General features: G+C 57.7%; 1 protein-coding gene across 5 annotated transcripts in view; it reads left to right on the top strand.

Annotated features, from left to right (window-relative positions):
• OPHN1 (oligophrenin 1) overlaps nucleotides 1–19872 on the top strand; it is a 52907-nt gene that overhangs the window by 6118 nt on the left and 26917 nt on the right. For 2 of the 5 annotated variants that reach the window (XM_065077311.1, XM_065077306.1), the window contains exons 2-7: nucleotides 7432–7536; nucleotides 8396–8491; nucleotides 12339–12400; nucleotides 13377–13448; nucleotides 18629–18730; nucleotides 19624–19734. In XM_065077311.1, the coding sequence (XP_064933383.1) occupies nucleotides 7432–7536; nucleotides 8396–8491; nucleotides 12339–12400; nucleotides 13377–13448; nucleotides 18629–18730; nucleotides 19624–19734 (548 nt within the window). The remainder of the gene's footprint in view (nucleotides 1–7431; nucleotides 7537–8395; nucleotides 8492–12338; nucleotides 12401–13376; nucleotides 13449–18628; nucleotides 18731–19623; nucleotides 19735–19872) is intronic. The other 3 variants (XM_065077307.1, XM_065077308.1, XM_065077310.1) reach the window with 2 other exon arrangements.

Here is a 19872-nt window from a genome sequence, read left to right as displayed (position 1 = left end):
CTGGCTTCTGCTGGTCACGGCCACCCCCTCCGTGTCCCCTCATGTCCCCGTCACCCGCACCGCGGTGCCCAGGGCTGGGTTTGCGGTGGGGAGCCCGGGGCAGGGGTGTCGGGGGGGTCGGCGCTGCCTTTGGGAAGTACGAATTCCTGCACAGCTTGAGGAACGGGCAGTTCACAGGAAAAAGGACAGGCTCCGTTCTTGCAGCCAAGCAGAGCTGTGGTACAGACCTTGAACGTGCCGAAATGAAAGCGCCTTTGAAACTACTGCTGGAATTACACGGGCAGCAGTTATTTTTCTTACAAAGCATGAAACAAACGTTTAAAACGTGTCAACCTTCTGAGTTTCTGATACGTATGAAGAAAAAAAAGCTTTTGGAAAGTTGTCGTTGTTGTTGTGGTGATAATGGACTGTTCCGCACCGGCTCCAGCTTTCCTCGCAGACCCCTCGCGCTGTCCCCAAGCCCCTCGGAGCGGCGATCCCGGGGCTGGGGAACCTCCCAGCGCTGCCCGTGCGCCTGCTGTCCCTTATCACCACACTCCCCACGCAGGTGAATGTGCAGTCACGAGTTGTTTGAATCACAATAAGAGCAGCTGAGTAGCCTGAGATAATGTTTGTAAAAATAAGTAAAGCGCAGAATTCAAGTTGCTCTTTACAGTCTGTTCTCTCTCCTTTTTTTTCGTTATCCTGTTCCTCCAGCCAAGGCTGATTACGAAGTGCTGAGGCTAGATATTTTTAAAACAAGTAATTCTGTTATCTTACTAAACCACGTAGCTGTGAAAATGGAGAACAGGGGACATGATGTATTCCTGCAGCATCAAGTGACAGACTGGGGACCTGCAGGGTGCGGGGTCACCGAGCCGTGGTGGGGTGTGGGGCTGCGCAGGTGCCCAAAGGTGGGGGGGCTCTCGTGAACCCACGCGGGGGTGCTGGGCTTGCACGGTGTCCGCCCCAGCGGCCGCTCGCGGCCCCGCAGCAGGAGGGACGCGGCTCCCCGCGCTGTCCCGTGCGCATCGCTCTGGGCTGCTGGCGGCTCTTCCCTCGCACGGCGTGTGACTCATCTGGCTCCTGCCCCTTCTCCCCGCGCCCCCATGGAAGGAAACTCTGAGGCGATGGCGTGCGGGGAGCGAGCCCTGGCCGTGCCGCTGGCCGTGCCGCCGAGCTGCCTGCCAAGCGCCGGCTCTCCCAGCCCTGCCCTGTGGAAGGCGGCTGCGGGAGAGCAGCGAGAGCCGCGTCCTGGGGCTCCGCAGATCATGCGATGTCTCTGTGGGGACTGCGAACGCTCTGCCCCGGATAACAGGCTGTTGTTTTCGTGTTTGTTTTCCTGCGTTCGTACTGCTTGTGCAGCAGGGAGCCGCGGCTCTTGGAGCACACCCTCTCCTGCGCTCACGCCAAAGCACCGTGCCAAAAGCTCGCGGGGCTGCTGGTGGGGCTGGGAGCGCCGGGCGCCCGAAGCGCCGCGAGGGTTTGTGCAGCTCTGGCCCGTCCTGGCTGAGCGGCCGCTCCGTGCGCGGTTCTGGTGCTGCCCCCGGGAGATGGGCTGTTCGGCCCCAGCTCAACAGCTGCTCCTCCCCGGGGACGAGAAAATTCATTTGCTTTCTATGACTCAGCTTTTTGGGGGGGTGTATTTGCACACCAGGTGGTCTGCACTTGGTGCCGGTGGAGCCGCAGCCAGGCCCCCGTGCTCGGGTTTTGGTCCATGGGGGACCAGGCGGCTGCGCCAGCGTTTTCTCCTTGGTGAATCTTCTCTGTGTCTGTGGCCCTTTGAGCATTTGCTAAAAATTGGTTATTGCTGTGAGAGCTCACGTGAGCGGTTAGGCCGAGTCTGGCCCTGGAGGTGTGCGCGGTGGTGCCGAGCTGGGCTGCGTCACCCTGTCCCGGCTGTGCCAGCCCCGTGCTCGCGGTGTCGCCTCCCGGCACCCTTGGGCGCTGCAGTCGGGTGGTCCTTGTGAAATGTGTTTTCCTCTGCGTCGCCTTAACCGAAATACAGAAAGCGATAATTTCCTGAATGGTCAGGCTTGCCTGGAGCTGGATTGCCCCGGAAGGCATTGCTGGTGTGCGCGTTTGGGGTGAAATCACAACCGATGGGGCTGGCGGCAGCCGCGCCGTTCCGGCCCCTTCGCTCTGCTGGGGCCGCGGAGCAATTCCTGCTGCACCTTGTCTGTGACCCGGGGGTAAAACTGGATCGTTTCCCCTCTGACGTACCGGGTGGATGTCATGACATACACAATTGGGACAAATTATAGTTGCATTATTTCTTAACATGCATTTCAGCGCTTTTGCCGATTTCCAAGGCTGCTAATCTTTCTCGACTTCCATGTCGGCTAGCCGCGCGTTCTGGGCGCTCTGCCTCGTCTCTTTTTCCAGTTTCGCGGGAGGAGCCCTCCAGCTGTGCGGGGCCGCCAGGTCGGTTTGAAAGGCCAGAAAATACCAGAGGTGAAAATGACCTTTTGAGGAGTTCAGGTATTCCAAGTGTGGTTTTACCTCTTGTCCTGGGGATCGTGAAGGCGCCAGCGGGGGTTCTGCGGCACAGGCTGCGCCGGGGGCCCCGCACTGCCCGGGACAAACGTCATAAGAAACGAATCCATATAAAATGTTTATAAAAACATTACAAATATGGGCTCAAGTGCCGCTCTCCAGGAGACCAGTACAAACCAGTCACTGGGAGAACCATGGCTTTACTGCCTGCTCGCCGTCCTGATCAACGGCATCGATCACTAGGAAGGTCCAGGGGAGAAAAGTGGTGCTGGATGATTAGTGTTCACTTAATCAGAGGTGGGGGCAGAGCGTATCATTCTCCCCCAAAACTGTAACCCACGTCACCTGCATCCAGTTTTCTCCAAAGCAGACCAATACGTCCCAAAGTGTCGTTGTCCTTCCAGCCTTGCTTGCTTGGGTTTGTGTTGGTGTGTTTTCTGAGCGGCCGGAGCGGAGCCCGGGGCTCTCCTGCCCGGGCAGCCGGGAAAGCCGCGCTGGGCATTGACCTCCCTGAGCCGCGGGCCAGCGCCACCAGGCTTGCCAGCTTTGCTGCGCTGTGACAGCTTTGCTGCGGCAGTTTCCCTGCGGTCGGTAAGGGAGATAAAACAAGCATGAAGAATATACTCTAAACTGGAAGAATTGCTGTGTTGGTCTTTTTCTTAAATTAATAAATAAAGCAAGTATGCTTGTCAAACAAGTTTGTGGACTTACCAAGGAGGAGAGTTTATGAGGATGAAAGATGAGGTTTAGGACGGGAAGCAGGGAGTAGTTGGGGGTAACAGAGGGTGGGCTGTAAGTTTAGGTGGTGGCACCGCAGTCAATAACCAGCTTGCAAAGCAAAAGGTCCCTCGGTAGAGAAGGTTCCTGAAAGATGTTTGTACTTGAACCACAGCCGCGCTCTTCTCCATGGAGCCCGGGCTGCATTGACCAGTAGTGAAACTGCAGCTTGTGGAAGGCTCAGTCAACAAAGGGCTGATGAGAAGCGATAAGTGTGTAACAGAGGTATTAGACATTCAGCAAATTCCTTTGCAAGAGATTTGTAAAGTGCAGCTAAATATAGCCAGTTATTTTTAGAAGTTCATGCTGGCAAGTGGAAAACCCATATCAGGGTGTGCAGATGGCCTCTGTGAGACAAACCCGTGTCAGGGTGTGCAAATGGCCTCTGTGAGACAAGCCCGTGTCAGGGTGTGCAAATGGCCTCTGTGAGATGTGTGGGTGCTCCTGAATCCCCGCAGCATGCCGAAAGCCTTCGGGGCGCTCGCAGCCCCCTTGCCGTGGGTTAGCACAGGGTGCTGTCTGCGCAGTGCTGGGTTGTTGTTTAATTACCTAGTGGTAAATCTCTCGTGTATGGAGCAGCAGGAGTGCTGTTTGCCTCGCAAGGTGCTTGTGTAGATTTGGAACCATCTAGAGGCTGACAGGAAGGTTATTTTCCCCCCTCTGTAAAAGTCACCAAAGGTTTGTGTTGGAGCGGTGCGGAGCGCTGGTGCGCGCTCTGTGGTCGGACGCGTTAGGTTCCTGGTGGCGCGCGTGGGCTCGGTTGGTTGTTCTGGTCCCTCGGGGTCGCAGCCGTGCCCGTGCGCGCTGCAGGGAAAGCGCTGCTTCTCGGGGGCTGTGTGTCCCTCACCCGGCGAGGACACGGAGCGTGTTCCATAGTCACCAAGCGCTGGGAAGAAAGAAATGGAGCTGTGTCCACAGCTGCCGTGTACCAGGGTCTCGCAACATTCCCCTGAAAAACTGCATTTCAGAGTTCAGTTCCTAACCCTAAAACTTGCCCTTGGCTTAAAATGCTCTTATTGAAGTACAGAACGAACTTTTATTGTCTTTTGTTTGTTTAATTGAAAGAAAAAAAGAGCGTGTGGCTGGTTTTGATATTTCTGTTCTCAGGCTAGAGAAGAAAAAAGCGAAATCCAAAAATGAGTGTCCTCCGGACATTGGATCTGTTTGCTTGCATTGCCGTTTGGAACCGTTCGGGGTGTTCCCTGTGGACGGTGGAGCCGCCGCCGGCCGCGGGGGGCAGGACCTGTGTCCTGTGCTGCGGGCGGGGGAACCAGCAGCTCGGGAGAGTTTTGCTGTTTTCAATGTTCTGAAATGGTTCATTTGTAAAACTCACACTGCTGTCTCTGCATCTGTGTTACAGCCATGTCCCTGTGCCCTGAGGCGCTCTGCGCACAGCCCGCCTGGGCACATTGCTCCTGTGGCCCCCGTAGCTGTCACCAGCGCGTTGTCACTGCCACTTCCATTGCCAGGTACTCAGGGACGTGTTTTCCTCTCTCAGCAACAGGGAACCATTGCAGTTGTACAGATAGGATTCTAAATAAGCGTGGCCCTCCTCTGAGGAGTGCAGAGCTAATTCAAGATGCTCATCTGTGCTGTCTCGAGCAGCGTCTCCACGTCCCGTTCTCCGGGCGCATCCGCTCGTCCCGGTGGCAGCGTGCGGTGGTCCCTGGGCTGGGTCCCCGCGGGCTCAGTCCTGCCGCAGTGGTTTCCTTCTGTTTTAAATTCTAAGCATTGGGCAGAAAAAGCAGAAGCACAGCCACCTCTGGCCGCAATCTGTGCTTTCTCAGAAGCCCGTGGGTTTTGCAAAGATAGCAACGGTTTTTGTTCGTAGTCTTTGGTTACTACGGCTGCTGCGAAAGGCTGAAGGGGGGGCCTCAGCCAGGTCTTTGGGCTGTGGGGCACGTCCTTCCATGCTGCAGCCTCTGGACGTGTGTTTGTACGCACAGAAACACAACCGGTAAGTTCTTTGTGTGCCTCCCGAGACTGGTGCGGCGGGAGCTGCCGCTCCGTCCTGCGGGCACAGCTCGGGTGGCTCTGTGCAGGGGGGGTCGTCTTTCCTAGAACAGCAGGTTGTCGTGACTGCGGATTGCAGACGTTGGCATCACGAGGAAGAACACTCCTAGAGGATCCCTGATCGGATTCAGTGTGGTGCGTTTCCATGGAAACAGGCCGAGCTGCACGGAGAGCAGGCTGGGGCGGTGGGGGGATTTGCCTGTGTTTGTGGGGCATCTCCTCTCGGTTTGCAGGGGTGTCCCCGCTCAGTTTGCAGGGTGTCCCCGCTTGGTTTGCAGGGTGTCCCTGCTCGGTTTGTGGGGTGTCACCACTCAGTTTGCGGGTTGTGCCTCCTTGGTTTGCAGTGCTCATGCTGTGGGAGCCCAGCCCGTTCTCCCCAGCGCCCCCCATCCCTGTCCCCTGGTGTCACCATGCCGCTGTTCGGGTACCGCCGAGGGAAGGGGTGACTCCTCGCCGGGTGTCTCTGAGCAGCGCGTGGCGATGCTCTGTGCTCCACATCAGGCCCCGGTGCTGTCCCGGCTGCGGGACCCCGGGGGACACAGGACCCCGCAGGGAGGGGGACAGTCCCCGGGTGCGAGCATCCTCGTTCCGTCGGTGGCCGGCGCCGTCGGGCTCTGCTGCAGTGAGGCAGCTGCGAGTCACCCCGTGTTGATTCCCCCATAAACAGCCCATGGTTAACACCGGCGCAGCACCCAATGCTGTCTGTCCTGCGTGTCTCTAGCTCTGCGAGCAGCCGGCGTTCAGCCAGGGCTCCGTACGTGTGCGGGGACCAGGCGTGCTGGTCCGTACAGTCTGCTTTCCATTACCGGCCCGGGAGCCGGGCCAGGCGCTGGCTCTCCCTCCGCACCGGCCTCTCCTCCCCAACCCTGCGTCGTCCACGGTTGTTTTGCTGTGCTGGGGTCAGTGCTCGGCACCAGGCGGCTCCCCCAGGGATGTCCCTGGTGGTTGTCACCTTGGCGTTGGACAGGGAGGATCTGTCAGCCCCGGCAGCACGGTGGCATGGCGGGGTGAGCACCCAGGGTCCCTGCTGCCCGACGGGCTTCCTGCACCAGCTTTGCTGAACACGAGGATGAGGATGTCTCCCCAAAATGAAAAACATTATTCATCCCAGGCAAAAGCAAACAGCGCTGAACGAATTAAGGGGCGCTCATTCTTTTTTCCACTATTAAGCTAATGTGAGATGTGGTTTATAGCACGTCCACTTGGATTTCCTTCAGCTAGACAACTGGCAAATAAACTTTCAGGCCAGACAACCTTTTGAAATGAAAATGTAACTTAAATCAGCTATACGGTTGATTTTTTTCTGTTTAAAATATATTGTGTTTGGCTTTTTCAAACCCTTCTCTGCTCCTGTGTCTATAAGCCAGAGGTGCGCAGCTGGCCAGGGCCGTGTCTCCGATGCCGGGCTGAACAACGTGCTGACACCGCGGTGGAAACGCGGCGCCTGCAAAGCCCCCGTCCTGCCGGCACCGCCAGCGCGGTCTGACGGACACCGGGCAGAGGGACAGACACCCCGCGGGGCAGGAGGAGCCGTGGTGGATCCAGCGCCGTGCCGGCGGGGGGATGCTGGAGCTGTCGTGGGTACCGCTGGCTTTTGGAGGGGCTGCTCTGGAGCCAGCGCTGGGTCGGAGGGCATTTAAATGGGGTGGAGGGGGTTCACCCGCTAATAGCCATGGCCAAGGAGCGAGGAGGGGCCGGGCAGGGGCTGTCAGCAGCACCCAGCGGGGGCGAGGAGGGTTTGCAGGGACAAACAAAGATTCCCTGAGCGCCAGCTGGACGAGCCTGCGGCCCCAGCCTGGAGCGAAGGCTGCGGGGACTGAGAGTGAATTATTTGCTGAGGTTTTCCACCAAATCAATGGCACCGTTCTGTGCCGGAGTTCCCCATTTACGCGCTCTCAGCCCCCCGGCAGCTGTGCTTAAAAAGCGACATTCAGGCCTGAATCTGCCCATTCAGGAGCAAAGGTTTGACCCCTCGGAGGAAACTGCTCAAGGAGGCTTTTGAGGGGAGAGCGGACCTGGCTGTCCCCGTGTGCCCCGGGCTCTGGGCGCCCCTGCCTGGGGCGGGGAGCGGAGCAGCTGGGGACCCGCCGGGATCCCACACCAACACTTCGTTTCTTTTCCCAGCATTCGGTTCAGCGTTGTCAAATTTTTCTCTCCCCTTTGTAGCAGTGTTTCAGAAAACCTGTGTTTGCTGCCGTGGTGATAGTTCCTTTGTTACTGGGTCTGCAATGGACAAGAACAAAAATACACCCAGATCACCGTTCTTGTCAGGTTAGAAATGCAGGGGTAGCCCATGCCGTGTAGACGCATTTCCTCACTCATTCACCCCTCGCTTTTGGCTGATGTTTCTCTCCAAATTTAACAACTGATGGCAAAAGCGATCGTGCATGTCTGGTTTTTAACTTGCACAGACGCATTGAAAAGCCCGGCCGTGCCCGGCGTGGCTGTGTCCCGCGCTCCGGCCCGCTTTGGCAAAGCGGGGCTGGGAGCCGATTGCACGTCCCTGCCGGTGCCGTCACACCCCCAGGCTGCAGCTTCCTGAATGGCAGAGGTGCTGTCCCCGCTGCCCCCAGGAGCCCAGCCTGGGCCGGGGTCTGAAGACAGCAACGTAAATCAAAGTCTAAAAGTGTTCCTTTGCTTTTGTTTTGTTGTCCACATCCCGTCCGCAGGTTCAGCGTCCTTCTGTCTGTCCCCTGGGTGTCTGCTGTTGGAGGCAGACCAGCCCTCGACAGAAGTGTGTAACTGGTGCAGAAATGCGGCTGATGCCCTGTGCTGTGCCGGCTGCTGCCGTGGAGCCGCGTGTTTCCCGCAGGACCAGCGTGCCGCGGTCCCTCCCTGTGTGCGGCACACGAGGCTATCGAGGGGCTGCTTGTGCGGTTCGGTGCACCCCTCACTGTTGTAGAAGCGTTTTCAACAACCCCGAGAAAGAAACACAAAACCAAGTGCTCTTTGTAGCCTTTAGTGGTCATTAACACTGCGATGTTTGCTGAAGTGCTGGAATTCGTGATGCCTGTGGGTTTTTCTAACCACCTCCCTATAGTTTGTTCCATTCAGGCTAAATTTCTAAGACTTGCTCCTTCTGTGTAACAGTTGCAGAAATACACAGCCTTGTTGCTCTGTCCTCTTCCAGGTTACTCCTCGGCAGTACAGAAGTTCTCCCAGACTTTGCAGTCCTTTCAGTTCGACTTTATTGGTGACACACTAACGGATGATGAGATTAATATTGGTAAGTTTTTGATGCAAACTCAATAATGAGAAGGCCTCTCCTTCTCTAGGAATGTGCCTGCGCTGACGGCTTTCCAACAGCATCCCATGCCGGCCACCGCACAGCACACGCATCGTGTTACTTGCAGTGGAGAAAAAGAAGTGATTCCCTAGTGTATTTTCCAAAGCTGAACTTTCACGGGTAGAGTTTCACGTTCCCAGTTCAGCAGGTAATGGGTGGGAGTGGTTTGCCGCAGCTCCAGCCCTGCTCGCACTCCTGGCTGCCCCGCCAGCCCCGCGCCCCGTGCCGCGGCTGGACTGGGAGCGCGGCGGCACCGGGCACCAGCCCTGACCCCAGCCGGGCGGGCGCTGCTCCCGGAGCTGCCTTCGCTCTGCTGGAAACACCCACAACACCAGCACTGCCCTGGAAAAGGGACCAGGCTGCAGACTGCTGGGGAAAAGGAATCGCTGCATGTGTCGTATGGAAAATAACGGCCAGTCTGTGCCTTGGGAACCCGTGGCACCAGCATCATCCTGCTCCCTACGTCTGCTATGGGATAAGCCATCCTGAAGCCATTTTAGGTCCCTGCCAGCCCCACGTAAGTGTGCAGGTGGCACAGCTGCACCAGGCGCTAAACCGAATGGCCTAACTGCCCTAAAGCCAGTGCTGTTGAAAGGAATCCTGCTCCTGGCCCAGGCAGCGCTGCCGAACGGCCGCTGCGCGGTGTGGGTGCTGGGGGGACAACATCCCCCAGCGCCCGCTGTGACCCTGGCCGTGGGACAGCACCCTGGGGTGCCCGTGGCGGGGGCACAGCGCATCACCCGCGCTGCTCCGGGGGCCAGACACCCGAAAATAAGAACAAAAAAGAAGGTGTTTGTGAGGCTGCTGTTGGAGAGCAGTGGCAAGGCTGATATTGCTGATGTCAGGTCTCTCGGCCGTGGCCGAAAGGGGAAGGAAGTGAAGCCTGTTCTTGGGGTTGTTTTATTTAAAGCAATTTGAAACAGATTGCAACTTGCCATTCAAAATCCGATTTCCTTTATGGAAAGTCTCTAGGTGAAACCCGCTGGAAATGAGTCACCCTCCAAATGTAACAGTAGAGGTGCTGAATCTCCAAACATATCTGAATAAGGGAGGGGAAACCGTTGCCTTATAAATACTGCTCCTGGGAGCAGAGGGGTCTGAAGCAAAGAGCCGCTCCAGGAGAGGAGAGGCCCTGCTCGGCTGCGGGGACAAAGCCCCCGTGTCCCGGGTGGGAGCGGAGCCCGTGGGCAGGGGGCTGCTGCCGTGGGCCGGCGCCGTGGGGCTGCGCAGAGAACTGCTGGAAATGGCTGAGGCTGAATGTGGGGTCGTGGGTGGAGGAGCACAGGAGATCACAGCAAATGTGAAACCCTCCGTGGTGAAATGAGTGTGCTTCCCTAAATCTGTTTTTGTTGGGGAATGTCTGTTTTGCTGTTTGGAGAAGCGGTCCCCGGTTTCCCAGCCTGTGCTGTGTTCCTCCCCCAGCCGCTCTGCCAGGCTCCCGGTTCCCCACCCCACGGCAGGGTGTTGGCGTCTCCCCAAGGATGCCAGAGATCTGCGTGGGAGCTCATTCGATGTGCAGGATATGGGAATGAAGCAAAACATCCACAGGCACTTCTTGTTGTACTTCAGGGGCCGTGTTTGATCTGGACACAGAACTAATGGCACACTTCTTTCTTTCTGCGTGGGCAGAGAGCTGACAGCCCCGGGTCAGGTGAGGGCTTTGGGCGCTGCAAGGGTGAGTCAGGATGCAGACGCTGGGTTCATGTTGTCGGTTGTGAGCAGCACCTTTCCCTGGGGATGTCATCAGTCACACTGCTGCGTTCCCTCCGACTGTCACCCCCACCAGCAGCTCCTTCCCAGGGGAACAGAGCGGTACAATCCGGCGGCTGTTCCTCCCTCCCAGGCACAGGAACCGCAGCTCCTCTGCTTTGAAGCAGCTGATGTTCCTGGCTCTGGGCAGCAGCCAGAGAGCCGCTCCCGGGCAGGTCCCAGATCAGGGGTGCAGGCAGGGGTGCAGATGGGTGCAGGCAGGGGTGCAGGCAGGGGTGCAGATGGGTGCAGGCAGGGGTGCAGGCAGCCTCCCTGCTCTGCCCTGCCAGGTTCAGAAGCGTCCCCAGGCCAGCAATGCGGGTCTGCCCCAGTGCCCCCCACACGGCTGCTGGGCAGCGTGGTGCAGGCTGAGCCCCGTGTTCATGGTGCGAGGACAAAGGTGGAGTTTGCTCTGTGACTGCAGCTGGGAAACGTGTGCCTGGAGCCTTCCTGCAGAGCAAGGGAAAAGAAATCTAGTGAAAATATTAGGCATTGACATTTTCATCGCAAGTTCAGGCCTGGGTTTTTCTCCTTGCGACAATTCCTTTCTTGGCTCAGGCTGCTGGTGTCTGTGCACACGTCAGGTTTACACCGTCCTGAGTAAGCGCGGTGACAGTCGGTGTGTCAGCCCCGCGGCTCGGCGTGATGAACCACGAGGACGCTGCGGGTGCTGGCTCCCCGGCCCTTGCTGGGGAAGAGCTCAGAAGCTCCTGACTCATCAGGACGGTTGTGTTTTGATGCTGCCAGCGGAGGGGCCGTGTCACGAGGCTGTGGTTTCTCCCGTTTGTGTCTGTCTCAGCAACCGCAGAGTGAAGGCTCTGCCCCGGCAGCCCGTGCTGGCGCTGCGGCAGCGTTCCGGCTGGGTTGAGCAGGAGGACGGGCGTTTCTGCTGAGGCACCGCCTGTGGGTGAGGGCACAGGGCCCTCGGTTTGCAGGCAGAGCATCCGATACCTGGGATGAGCTGTTGCTGTATGTGCCTCGCTGTGCCCCGGTCTGTTCCCCGCCAAGCCGGGTGTGCTGAGCCGGGCGTGCCGCTCTGCTCAGGGCTGTGCCAGCGGCCCGGCGCTCCGAGGTGCTGCGCTTCCTTCCCAGGCAGTGTTTACACGGCCCAGCAGCGCTCCAGTGCCGCGCAGAGCCGTGCAGGTTTTGCAGGGCCGCTCTGGGGTTACAGCTGGCAGCGTGAGGGTGGCCAGGGCTGTGGGACCCGTCCCAGCACTGTGTCGAGCGGCACCGTGGGAACCCTGCCCAGCAAACCGCCGGGCGGCTCCCGCGGGCGCTGGGCTCGCAGCCCCGTGTGCGTGGGCAGGTGTTCGCCCAGCCCTGCCCCACACCTCCCGCAGGGCCCGGGCTGGGGCCGTCTCCTGGTTTCGGTGCTGCAGGGGATCTCCTGGTGGGGGCGTTTGCTGCCCTGCCACAAATCTCGCCCCGTCCCGTATTCCCTTTGGTGGGCAGAGAGCGGGGCTGTCAATGTGGTGTCAATGTTGGTGACCGTTTCTGTACCTGCTGCCTTTCTTCTTTAGGTACGCAGACCTTGTTCTTCTTGTTGCTGAACATCATCTTTGTCATTCTGGGCTGTTTCCATTTACAGACTTGCCCTGGCCCTGGGAAGAGCCTCCAGCTCCTCCCAGCCCGGGCAGAGGCGCCGGGGCCGTCCTGGTGCTGCCAGCAGCGTCCAGGAGGGACGGGAGCCCCGTCCTGCCCTCAGGGCCCGTCCCACCGCGCTCCCTGGGGCCATCAGCTGCCCCTTCCCCTCATTTCCCACTTCCCTGCCACCTGCCTTACCGGCTTTGCAGTACAACTCTAATGAAGCTAATTAACATCATCTTCCCACCGTGTTATCTGCCTCCTGGCAGCAGGCGCTCCCCTCCGGTGTGTAAATATATACCCCGATGGCCTTGCCTCACTCGGTTCCTGCCAAAAGGCACCACCTCTTCTCTGTTTTTTGGCAAGATTTCAGAAGGCGATGCGGGCGTGCAGCCAGGTTCGGGTACTGCGGCTTGTCCCGCCCCCGCTGACCAGCCTCTCCTCTTCTTTACAGCCGAGTCCTTTAAGGAGTTTGCAGAGCTGCTCCAGGAGGTAGAGCTGGAGAGGTCCATGATGGTAAGATGACCTGAACTGTGCTCTGACAATTACAGCCTCGTCGCTGTGTTTAATGCTAATTCACAGCACCGCGTACGCTGGTGTGAAGCTTCCCGTGGGAGGGCAGCTGGTAGCACTGGCAGTGTTGCACATTGTGCCACGTCTGGTGACGGCGCCGTTGCCATGGGCCCCGAGCAGCACAGGGAGGTGCTGGGGGGGAGAGATTGTCCCCAGTGTCCCAGCCCCCCGTGCCAGGCTGTCCCAGCGCCCTGCCTGCCCCAGCAGGTCTGCTCTGCACAGCCAGGTGTGTCTGAGCACTAACAGCCTGGGTCTGTGATGAAACGGGATCAAAGACGAAGAGGCAAGATGTATTTTCAGGTGATTTTCGCCAGTACAAGCAGGCAGGTCCCGTTGCACAGCTCCCGCAGAGCCACGTGCTCCCGCTGCGGCCGCGGTGCCAGCCCCGGCTTCCCCGGCCACCCGAGTTCCAGGAAGAACACGAAGGCTGGGCTGGGTGCGGAGCTCTCCCAGCGCCAGGACTGTGCTGCTGGGCTGCGCGTCCCTCTGCCCCCTGCACGGCGGGAGCTCGTGCCAGGCTGCTGGCCGGGCCAGTGCCACCGGGTCCCCTGCGCGGGTCCCCTGTGCGGGCAGGGGACGGGTTCTCCACCTTCCCGTGTCCCACGGGGACAGCCTGGGCCACGGGGGCTGTCGCTGACAGGACTGTCCCGGGGCACAGGGCTGGTGGCAGCCTGGGGACACCCAGCTGTCACAGCATGTCCCAGGGCCTCCTGTGCCGTGAGTGCAGTTGTCTGTGTATTCCACATGGGGAAAAGTGGATACGGATGGGTTAAGTGACTTCACGTACACACAGAGAATCAACGTGCAAGTTGGAGACATTAAAATCTGAGAGTTCTTGGCACCTGGCCCTGTTCAGCCCTGTTCAGGAGAAAATGAATCTGTGTCCTGTAATTAAACTGCCTCTTGCTTTGCACCGCAGGTACAAAACGCTAGTGATTTGCTGATCAAACCTTTGGAAAACTTTCGGAAGGAGCAAATAGGATTCACCAAGGTAAGGCTTGATTGATTGCTTGGTTTGAATTTGACAGATGTGTTTTCTATTACTATGCTTTAATTCAATTTTTTGATGTGTTTGTGTTGTTTTGTTTTAAAAAGTAGCCGGTTGTTGTACTACGTTTTGACTTCGTGCTTTCAGAAGCTCCCCCGTCTGGTGCCGACGTTCAGCCGCTGGCACGAGGCAGCCCGCACCGTGACTTTTAGTCTGATTTTTCAATCATAAGAGGCTCCAAAACCTTTTCCTGAATTCTCTGGGTTCTCTCCTGGCCTGATTCCAGCGCCGTCTCCATCCCGAGCGAGGAGCGCTTGTTCCGACCGGGGATCAGGAGATACTTCTCGCTTCTCCCCCTTTCTCCCCTTTGTTAATTCAGCGCTGCTGAGAATAAGATACTGCCCATCGATGGATGGGCGTTGGAGCGGGGGGGGAGGAGCAGCAGGGCCGGCAGTCCAAACTGGATCACAGTCGTAGGGCTTTGGGTATGAAATATTTAAATAAAGCATCTAATGAGTCTTTCAGATGGATCAAACTTTTAAAGAAACAAACTATAAAAAGCAAATCCTGCACATGTTGAGCAGAGAAGGTTATTTTTCCTTTGTTTGCTGTCAAGAAGTCCAGGTTCCACGTTACTCCGCAGCAGCTTGAAATAGGGCTGGCCCTGAACCAGCTCAGAAATGGAGACGTTTTGGAGAACACTTGGGGTTTGGACTCAGCCCAGCCCATCTGGAGTCTTTGACGTTTAATAAATACAGGGTTTGAGAAACGACCCTTGATCACACCCTGCTCCAGCGTCCCCTGCACGCTGCGCGCGGGCGCCTCGTGGCACAGCCGCCTCGTGGCACAGCCGCGGCTCTGCCCGCCGGGCACGGGGTCACGTCTGCTCACCGGCGGGTTCTGCAGCGGGTTCTGCAGCCGGCATGTGTGTTCTGAGCATGTGGACAGGCCGAGGACTGAGAGAAACCCCCTTCGTTATCTGTCTGCTTAGCAACAGGGCCAGCACATGGTCATGGGAAGGAGTTGTGGGGACAAGGTCAAGCTTATTTTCCTCTTTGTTTATGGAGCACTTAAGTCAAGAGGGCGACAGTCTGCAAATGTTAAGATGACGGTATTAGAGTGTCCTTTGGGCTGTTTTTCTCTTGAGCGGCCCTTCAGGTGTGTGAGGATGACTTGGTCTGCAGCCAGGGTGTGCTCTGCTCGAGAGCCCTGTGCCCGCAGGTGGGGCAGTGCCTGTGGGTCCGTACCCTGCGTCAGTGCCCGTGGGGCAGTGCCCGTGGGTCAGTGCCCGTGGGGCAGTGCCTGTGGGGCAGTGCCTGTGGGTCCGTACCCTGCGTCAGTGCCCGTGGGTCAGTGCCCGTGGGTCGGTGCCCGTGGGTCAGTGCCCGTGGGGCAGTGCCTGTGGGGCAGTGCCTGTGGGTCCGTACCCTGCGTCAGTGCCCGTGGGGCAGTGCCCGTGGGTCGGTGCCCGTGGGTCTGTACCTGCCTGTCGCTGTGGCTCTGCCGCCCGGCAGGAGCAGTGCGAGGCTCGTGGCGCCGGCACAGCTTCGCCGCGGCACGCGGCCGTTCCTCGGCGAGCAGGGCTGTGCCGCGGCCCCGCAGAGCTGCTGGGCGCAGGAGGCGCAGGGGAGCGCTGTGCACCCGCCGTGTTCGCAGCGAGCCCACACCGACGGGACACGTGGGGAGGTGACGGTTTCTCCGATGCCACCCTGCAGCCTTGAGCGGGTGCGAGTTTCAGAGTGAGCACAAAGCCGGGGCCGGGCTGTGGAGCAGACCGGAGACATGACACAGAGAATTTGTGCCCTCTGCTTCGCTTCCCGTATTTTGGCAGAGTCGCCTTCTGTGAGATGTTTTCTGTTCTCTCTGCAAGATGCTGAAGCCAGATAGGAAGAGCCTTTGAATCGGGTCTTTGTGGTGGCTGTGGCTGGGTTGCAGCCAGCCCGTCTGACTCACACATCTGAGTCTGCATTAACCCGTGTGCCGGGTGCGGGGGTGTCCCCGCTCAGAGCCTGTGCTCCCGTGTGGGACAGCCCTGCTGTCACCGGACACGCCGCAGCCCCCCCCAGCCACGTTGACCGCGGACCCGGCGGATCGGTGCTTTTCCCGTGGCTTGTTGGTGAACGTTTCTATCCGGAGACATCAAGAATAACAGCAGAGGATCCGGGATCCCCTGGCTGGAGCGTTTCTCAGCCCGGGGAAGGGCACGGGCGGCACCGCGGCGCCGCGTGAGGGGACAGCGTGCGGGGGCTCCGGTTTGACATGTCGCGTCAGCTCGCACTTCATTCTGATTCCACTCGGAAGGAGATGATTTTGGGTTTGTTTCTTAAGAAAAAACCCCAAACTAAACATGAAAACACAAAGCAAAACAAGAACATCGAAGGGGAAAGGCTTGTTTGGGCTCATTGTAAGCTGCTGGAGGAACGTTCACTACGCTCTAGGATGCTGAATGAATGAAACTTTCTTGAAAAGTTCTTACATAGGAGGTAACGTGTATTCTTAAAAGCACATAGTTAATTCTGTTATTAAGGTTTCATTCATAATTATTTCAGAAAAAAGGGAGGACAGTAACTTCTACTTGTCTATCTCTGGGGGAGCAAGATTTAGGGAGCATTAGAGAGAACACAGTGGATGAGGGGAAAAGACCAGGCTAAATCGAGTGTGGTTTTATAGAAATGCTCTTTCTACGCGCCCCCAACGGCATTTTACTTTTTAGGAATTATCTTTTTTTAATAACTGGTGGTGCATCACACCGGTCGTTAAACTCAGGCACGAGGTGTTTGTTCGGTACGAACACGGTTCTCTTCTGGCGTGTCCCCCGTGCCGCTGGCGGAGGAGCGGCAGCAGGACCCGCTGCCGTCGCGCCTTCCAGCTCCTCCGCAGCGGCGGTTTGCGATTCCCCCGCTGATGCCGGGTTTGGATCACGCAGCGCTGTCTTCACGGGGTGATGGGGAACACGTCCCCATCTGCGCTCGTTGCCGCTTCTCCACGTCGCGAGTGCAGATTGCAGCAGATTGCAGCAGAACTGGGTGGGAAGTGCAGCGGGCGGATCTGCCCGCGGCTGCATTGCCTGCGGTGACGCTGTCCTGCTTTCCCTGCTGAGCATACATGGAGGTTGGGTGGCTTCTTGGACTTGGCAAGTGCTAGTGGGAAGGTGGTGCTGTCCTCTGCTGAATATTCATGAGGAACTAATTTGTGCTCATGTTTCCAGATTGTGCTTCAGTCTGGGTGGTTTTTCTGTGTTGTTTTCTTGTCTTGGCTTGCTCTGTTCAGCAGCCAACAAGCTGTTAGAAGCTTTGACTTGACAATCAGGAGGGATTTGTCGTTCATCCCTCTGCTTTTCAGTTATATGTTAAATAGCCGGAGTGGGAAATGATTGGCGGGCCTGCTTTTAGTGCCAAAAATGCCATTCCAACTGGTGCCCACCTCGTTCCTGATCCCTCCATCCAGGGGTGGCACCATCCCCTGCCCTGCGGAGGGGCCACCCCTGTGTGCCACCTCCTGGGGACAGCTCCGTCTGGCTGGCTGGGTTTGGAGCTGCCTTTCCATCACTGGGGACGTTTGGCCATCCCCGGTGAGCTGCAGGGAGCTCGCGGTGCAGCCGTGTGTCACCGCGGTGCTGCGGCCTTGGGCTTTGGTGGCTCCTGGCCACAGAAGCGAGAGCAGGTTCCTGCCTGCCTTAGACGCGCGTGTGGTGGCACAGCCGATGCACAAGTGTGGCCCTGCAGATGTGGTAGTCGCTGCTTTGCAAACACTTTTGCTGCTCCGGGTTCGGGCGGGCTGGTCGGGGTGTTGGTCACGAGGGTGGCGGTTTGTTTTCGCAGCCCTTCCTGGCATCGCTGCGCAGCGGTGGGGCTGCTTAAATCAGGTTTCGCTCTCGGGGGACTCTGCTCCTCTGGATTTCATGTGGATTTCTTTTTTCCTGAGGCATGGATTTGCTAACTGAGCTCCCATATCCCTGATAGCGCAGAGGACGACACCAGAAGATACACTGACTGCTCTCCAGGACTCTTGTAATTGCAGGTTCTCAGTGGGGCTGGACGAGTAATTACTGGGGTTAAAAGGTTTTCAAGCTGCATGTGCTCCAGTAGAAAACCTACAAGTGTCTGCCCGTGCGTGCCCACCAGAAAATAACCTGTCTCCTTCCAGAGGCACCGGGGCAGCGGGAGCGACGGGCTGAGCAGGGCAGGGCTGGGGGTGCCCGCGCCCAGCCGAGGTCCCGGTGTGGGAACCCCTGGGTGCCCCACCGGTGGGACGTCTCGGGCAGACCGGGCAGCCCATGCTGGTGGAACGGGGAAGCAAAACTCCGTGGCAGGAGAACCCCCTGAAGAAAGAGAAAAGACTTTATTTAGGAAATGCAGCTTCCAACTTTGGGGTCGCTGCTGAATTCATGAGGAAGGTCGCTGATACCAGCCAGTGTGGCAGGGTCCGTCTGCCCTGCGTCGCGGTGGCGCTGGTGTGAGTTTGCTTGTTCGAGGATTTCTGAATGGGGGGGAAGAGAGCAGCATTTCCGAGCTTTTAGGACATAACTTGAAAGATACCAGTAATTCCACAGCAGGCTGGCCTTTCATAACCCTGCTTTCCACTTTCTTGAGCTTCAAAAGCTAGACAGAGGATCCTATAGATGCATCCTGTAGGGCATCCTATAGATGCCCTGTAATATGTATACACCAGTCCTCAGCTGCTTGGACCTGACCATGAGGCCTCTGCCCAGCTGGAATTTCCTTATTTAAGCAATTTAAGTGCCTCTCAGCGACCACCGATGGCTCACTTACCATCTGATCTGGGTGCTTGTCGACTGGCACCTGCTCGTGGTTGTGTCTCGGTCGCCGCAGGGCCCCGCGGTCTCTTGGCCACAGCAGGGCAGGAGCACGCAGCCGCGTCCCCAGCGCAGCTGCTCGCTGGCTTCTCTTCTCAAATGTCTCTTTTTGCTCTCATTCTGGACACTGATTTGTTTTTAACTTGCTCCTGCTTGCTCTCATTCTGCCGGAGCTCAGTGTCGAGGTGTAACTCAATCCAGTGTGGGCAACGAGCTGTGAATCGGAGCAGGTGGCCGGCTGTTCTGGTTGGGCCCACCAGAAACTTGCCATAAGAATACTGAATTACACAAAAGGTCTGGGTGGTGTTGTGTGATCGTGTCTGGAAAACACCAATAACTGGTTCTGCTTCAACTCTTGCATCTACAGGAAAGAAAGAAGAAGTTTGAGAAGGATGGTGAGAAGTTTTATTCTATGCTGGATCGCCATTTGCATTTGTCTTCCAAAAAGAAGGAATCCCAGTTACAGGAGGTGCGTATGGAGTTTTCTCCCATCGGGTCCTGAACAGCATCACCAGCTCTAGATCTTAAAAAGGGGCTGAAATACCATCCCTTCCAGTAACCAGTTGAAACCGATAAACAAGTAAATCTACCCAAAGCCTGTTCGCGTGGATGAGACCAGGGAGGCTGAGGTGACAGTTCTCCGTGTGTCGGATGGCAGTAGGGGCTTTAAGCATTGTCATCACTTGTTCTTACAGTGCAGGGTAGTGACCAGTTCTCCTGGCAGCCTTTGAACTGGCCTGGGGAGCTGATCTGGCTGAAAAGCAGCTGGTTTGGATTGTCTTTGGCAGCCCGCTGTGGGTGCCGGTGCGCGGGGGGGCTGCCCCTCGGCACTGCCGCCGCACACAAACCGGCAGAACGGGAGGCACCAGCCGCTCCAGCCACATCAGAGCAGCCGCATCAAACCAGATCTGCCAAACCAGTTGTCAGATAACCTACAAGCGTCTTTGCAAGGCGAACTTTGTGTGAGCCGTGGTAAGGCGGCGTGCCGCGCTGTGCCGCCTGCTGCGGCGCCGGGATTGCTGGCGTGGGGCGCGGCAGAGTCGGGCGGGAGGAGCGTGGCCGTGGCCTTCTCCTCGCCAGCTGCGGGTGGAGAAGGAGCTTGTGCTGAAATTACAGATGTGCTTTGGGAAAGCCTTGTGCTTGCAGAGGGGAGCGAGGGTCTGAAGGGGAGCCAGAAGAGAGAAGAATGGCCAGTGCTCCAGTCTTCTGCTTCAAAGCGTTCAAATCCTGGGCCAGACCCCTTGGGCTGGCTTTTCTTCAGCAGGGACAGAGCTACTCGTGGGCTGACAGACAAACACTACTCAAATGTTGTCAAGCTAGATGGGATGTATTTTCTTTTTTCACCTCTCCCTCTTTTTCCAGGCTGACCTTCAGGTTGACAAAGAGAGACACAACTTCTTTGAGTCCTCGCTCGAGTATGTGTACCAGATCCAGGAAGTGCAAGAAAGCAAGAAGTTCAGCATTGTCGAACCGGTAGGAGCTGCCTTTCCCTGCAGGCCTTGCTGTTAGATGCTCAGATGCGCTGGCTTGCTGACAGACACAAGGGATGAGTTACCGGGCCGGATGTGGTCCCGGGGAATGTTGCGGTGGAGCAGGAGCTGACCTTGCACA

The sequence above is a fragment of the Columba livia genome, chromosome 12 (assembly GCF_036013475.1).
Source record: "Columba livia isolate bColLiv1 breed racing homer chromosome 12, bColLiv1.pat.W.v2, whole genome shotgun sequence".
NCBI classification, from domain to species: Eukaryota; Metazoa; Chordata; class Aves; order Columbiformes; family Columbidae; genus Columba; species Columba livia.
Note: the sequence above shows the minus strand (reverse complement) of the source record. Positions and strands in the feature narration are given on the sequence as shown.